The sequence below is a fragment of the Dinoponera quadriceps genome, unplaced genomic scaffold (genome assembly GCF_001313825.1).
Source record: "Dinoponera quadriceps isolate SergipeBrazil2010 unplaced genomic scaffold, ASM131382v1 scaffold3289, whole genome shotgun sequence".
Classification (NCBI taxonomy): Eukaryota; Metazoa; Arthropoda; class Insecta; order Hymenoptera; family Formicidae; genus Dinoponera; species Dinoponera quadriceps.
The window spans coordinates 849040-854132 of NW_014558238.1; the positions used below are offsets into that span (position 1 = coordinate 849040).

General features: G+C 46.6%; 1 protein-coding gene across 1 annotated transcript in view; it reads left to right on the top strand.

Moving 5' to 3' along the window:
- Positions 1–5093, top strand: part of LOC106749686 (RNA-binding protein Musashi homolog Rbp6) — a 128628-nt gene that overhangs the window by 122241 nt on the left and 1294 nt on the right. The window contains exons 3-4 of the mRNA XM_014629373.1: positions 1893–2133; positions 4413–5066. Coding sequence (XP_014484859.1) covers positions 1893–2133; positions 4413–5066 — 895 coding nt within the window. The remainder of the gene's footprint in view (positions 1–1892; positions 2134–4412; positions 5067–5093) is intronic.

Genomic DNA, 5093 nt, shown 5'->3' on the forward strand with positions numbered 1-5093 from the left:
ATATATATATATATATATATATATATATATATTCGTGTTTCACCCTTAAAGCGCAGGAGTGGGAAGAGTCGCGGAAGCGCGCGGACACTTACTGCACGTCGATCGTGGTAACGAACAGTCGGTGATAGGCCAGCAGCGGTACGGCGGTCATCACGCAAGCCTGCAGCAAGACAAACGGTATCAACTGAAACAAAAGAATGCGGACTTATTGATAAAGCGCCAGCGATTTTCGCGCTGCCCGTCGCGCCGTTTATGCACGCCCTCCTCTTTCTCCCTTTCTCTCTACGGTAAAACAGTTTGTGTTGAATTTAACACACTTCAGGGTGTCTCGGGCAGCCCGCATAAATTTTCGCGTTCACTTAAGACAATGTGAATGCGTTGAAAAGTCACACATATGTAAAAAAGAGATTAACGTAAAATTAACATCCACGATACGTTAGTCGACACTGAAGTGTAAAATGTGTTATTTTAACACTTACGCATGCTGAATATCGATTCAACCCGAAATATTGAGACAAAGCAAGCGCGATATGTGAAATTAATACACGGGTGTGTGAAAAGTTCGACACGAAAATTTTCACGAGAATCGACTCTCACGTACGAGTAAAATATGTTTTTCGCCGCGCAGGATAGTTACACGGTACAAAATTTGACGTCGAAAACGGCCCACTGAAATTTTGGTTACTTCAATAAGTGTCAAAAGAGAGAAAATATTAAAAAGTACACGAATACACACTAATGACACGTATGTTTATAATATATTCACCTTGTGCGCACACGGAGATAAGTAGAAAATTATTGCAACTGCCACGCAGCGCAACGTTGGCTGCACGCACGAACGCGAATGATTATTAATATGCTAGCGCCGCGTCGCGCTGCGATTGGCCGTAAATTCGGCCGTATCGCGAAAACTGCTGAAGTATGTAAATACATTTGAATGTTTCAAACCTGTTGGGAAGTAGGGAAGAATAGCACGAGTATACGTGCGCACCCGTGTGTTTGTATGTGCACGCTCGCGATAAATGTTCCTGCAATGCTGCAGCGCTTTCGTCAATGACGTTCGATAGTTGCATCCGATTTCTCCGCTTGTCTCGTCGCATGCGAATCCGACTGGTATTGAATCACGGAGCGAGCGTTAACACATACCACCCCGCGGTAGTGGTGGATTTTTATTCAATATTTCGGACATCTAGCTGAGAAAGAGAGAGAGAGAGAGAGAGGGAGAGAAAGAGGGCGAGAATGAGATATACGTCGACGTTGGTGGAATAAGGGTTTTATGTCGTATCAAAGGGATTCCGTGAGGGCGGAAAGAAAACCGGGACTTCAAAGTGTCAGAGAGCCGTGTATCTTACGGATGGCTCTGAAATAATATACATCTTTATTTGGCGCCTCCTATGCATCGCACGCACGCACGCGCACACACACACACACACACACACACACACACATGATGCAAGTGTATCCACGGAAAGACATCGGAAGTATCGGGAGAGTGCAATTAATAATAACATGTCGAGATGTACATATAAGTCATATAATATAAAAATATATTTTTTCATATTATATTTACATATTAAGTACATAAAAAAATTTATTTTTACAATTTATACAGCACATATCCTTTACAAATATTATGTTGTTATGTGTTTCTTTTTTACCTCATATTACACGTGTGAAATGTAATATTATTACATAATACGTGCAACATTTCCATATGTTTTTCATATATTATCATACCTAAATATGTATGAATCATATTTTTCGTTTGCGCGACGGGACTCGCTGAATAACAGAGAGACCCCGTCGAGATGCCGTCGGGAGGACACGTGGAGCCTTCGCTCGCGACTTATTCGCGTGCTCTCAGCAATGACCACACGCCTGTTTGTCCACAGCGCCGGCATGGAGGCGACAAACGGCGCGATCGAGCACGACTTCCACAACACGTTGATGCCGATCAACGGTAGCCATTCGGGCAGCTCCGGCAGGAGTACGCCGAACGGGGGCGACCCGGCACCTGGGAAGCTCTTCGTAGGCGGCCTCTCTTGGCAGACCAGCAGCGAGAAGCTGAAGGAGTACTTCGGCATGTTCGGCACCGTCACCGACGTCCTAATCATGAAGGATCCAGTTACACAGGTCGGTCTACCTGAGCATAAAACTCTCTCGGCTTGTTCTGCCCAATCAATTACGGGTTGTTATTACGTTACACGAGGCTGTTCGCGCGCTCGGGCATATCGCGCTTCGTTCGCCAGCTGTCTCCGATATGATCGACGATCGAGGCCGCCGAGCAAGCCGTGCTCGAGGATCGATCTGCGTCCGGTTAATGCGCTTGTCGATTGCACTCGAGGGGGATAAAAATATTGCGTAAAGAACGTAGTCACTTGGCTGCTTTTCTTCTGTTTTTCCTCCTTCCTTCTCTATCAAGAAATTACGAAACGCGCATATAATGAGTAGTCTCTCTTGGGTTCTCCCGCTGTGAAATTCGCTCGATGTCTCTCAATGTTGCATTTGTACGGTGCTTGCTACACCGTCACCGTAGAGAGAGAGAGAGAGAGAGAGAGAAGAAGAAAATCGTCGCGCTGCCGTGCGGAAGAGCGGGTTTCCTACAAATATTCAACAGATGAAAGCCGAACGTTGCCTAACGTTGAGAACACGAAACGTCGTCATCTCCGAACATGATAACGACGAGCTCGCGTTATCCAGCGCGGACAGCCTCGTGTGACACGTATATATATGTATATATATATATACACACACATATATATATATACATATGTATACGTTGCCCACGCGTTTCCAAGCCGCGTTCGTTTCATGTCGCGTCATATGATCCGGTATAATTCGCGGTTTTTTCGGCCGACCCTGAGAGAACACACATATATAATTGCGCGTATAAATATAATATATACATACATACATACATACATATATATATACATATATATATATATGAATGAATGAGAGATAAATCGGGGTCGGCCACGGGGAAGAAGAAAGAGAGGTTCACCTCGACAGGATTCGATTCAGCACCAGATTCTCTCCTTCCACTTTTGCACGAAACTATATACGTAGTAGAACCGTAGTAGAACAGAAGTTGTACTAATCGGTGTAATTAATTTGCTGATATAAAGTATCAAGACAAGTAGATTGTATTAGGTATTAATCGCATTAATCGCATCAAGAAAAGGTGGGAGAGGCGCAGTCTTTCTTTTTTTTTTTTCATTTTTTTCTTAAGTCGGATGATGCGGCCGTAAAGAGAGAGAGAGAGAGAGAGAGAGAGAAAGAGAGAGAGAGAGAGAGAGAGAGAGTCTCTCGCGGGTTGGAAAATTGGATAGTCGCGCGGCGTGTACGTGTGGGGTGGGAGAACAGACGTAATAATATCACATATTTATATATCAGTAGCTCTCCTACATATATATATATATATATATATATATAACGTTCGTAATGGATTTGCTCTCCTACATATATATATATATATATATATATATATAACGTTCGTAATGGATTTGAGTCTTATATTCGCAGTCTTTGTTTCACGTAACATTAGAATGTTTGTCTTTATAAACATTGGCTTGGACAGTCTTGCATGCAAATGGTAGTTTGGTAGCACTAGTTAACCGTTCATAACAAAGAGCTACGAGAATCATACAGACGGCAGGATTTCTTTTTTTCCATTTTCTTCAAGGAAAGATAACTTTTGTGTGATGAAAGATAGAACTTTTTGCGATAACGGAACGTTCTCGCGCGTATAACGGATATATATATATCGCGATATACCGTTTACGATAGGCGAAGGGATCAGTTTTCGCGATATTCTCGGGCGAAAAATATGAAATAGAGTTAAACTGTATACCTTGAGATTTCGCGTAACATTTATACGCAACCGATCGGTCGGGATGCGTCGGTTGTGTCGATTCGTCGCTCGACCGGTGAATCGAAAACACCGTTCAGCGTGTCCGGAACCATGACGAGTTTCCGAAGCCTCGAAGTTTGATATTTCTGCTCGCGAAAACTGGTCCTGAACATCTGTCTTGTAACCGAGCGAAAGCGAACAATCACGATCGATCTCTCGATCGAGTCGCAAAAATATCTCGGACGTCGGAGAGCATTGATCGCGCGAAAGAGAGCGAGAGAGAGAGAGAGAGAGAGAACGAGAGAGAGAGAAAGAAAGAGAGAAGGGGAAAGAGATAGAAAGACAGATAGAGAGAGAAAAGCGAAGAGGGAAAAATATAGTAATAAAGAAAGAAAGAAAGAGAGAGATAGAGAGAGAGAGAACGAGAGAAATAGAAAGATAGAGAAAAAGCGAGAAAGGGATTCGGAAAAAAAACGGAAGGCAACAAAGGAGGGAGCGAAGCGCGCGAAGTAAGAGACGGTCCATGTGCATCGTGCCGGTTCTGGCATTTCGGTTGCAGCGTAGCCGCGGTTTCGGCTTCATCACGTTCGCCGAGCCCGGCAGCGTCGACAAAGTCCTCAAGTGTCCCATCCACACCCTGGATGGCAAGAAGATCGATCCGAAGCACGCGACCCCGAAAAACCGCGCGAAACAGGCCAACCGCACCAAGAAGATCTTCGTAGGCGGTGTCAGCCAGGACACCAGCAGCGACGAGGTGAAGGCATACTTCAATCAGTTCGGCAAGGTGGAGGAGACGGTGATGCTGATGGATCAGCAGACGAAGCGGCACCGCGGCTTCGGCTTCGTCACATTCGAGAACGAGGACGTCGTCGACCGTGTATGCGAGATACACTTCCACACGATCAAGAACAAGAAAGTCGAGTGCAAGAAGGCGCAGCCGAAGGAGGCGGTGCAGCCGTCGGCGCTCGCCCTCGGCAAGAGGGTGGTGCTCGGCGCCCTCGGCGTGCGGCTAGCGCCCCAGCCGCCGTTGCCGGTCGCGGCGGCCTCGCAGATCGTAGCCGCCCAGGCCCAGGCCCAGGTGCAAGCGGCCGCGGCCGCGGCGGCGGCGGCGCAGGTGCAGAACGCGGTGGCCGGTTACAGCAAGCTCTTCGCCGGCGGTTATCCGGCGTTGTCAGCGTATCGATACGCCCCGTACCCGATACCGGCGGCGGCGGTCGCAGCCGCCGCCGCGGCGGGCCCG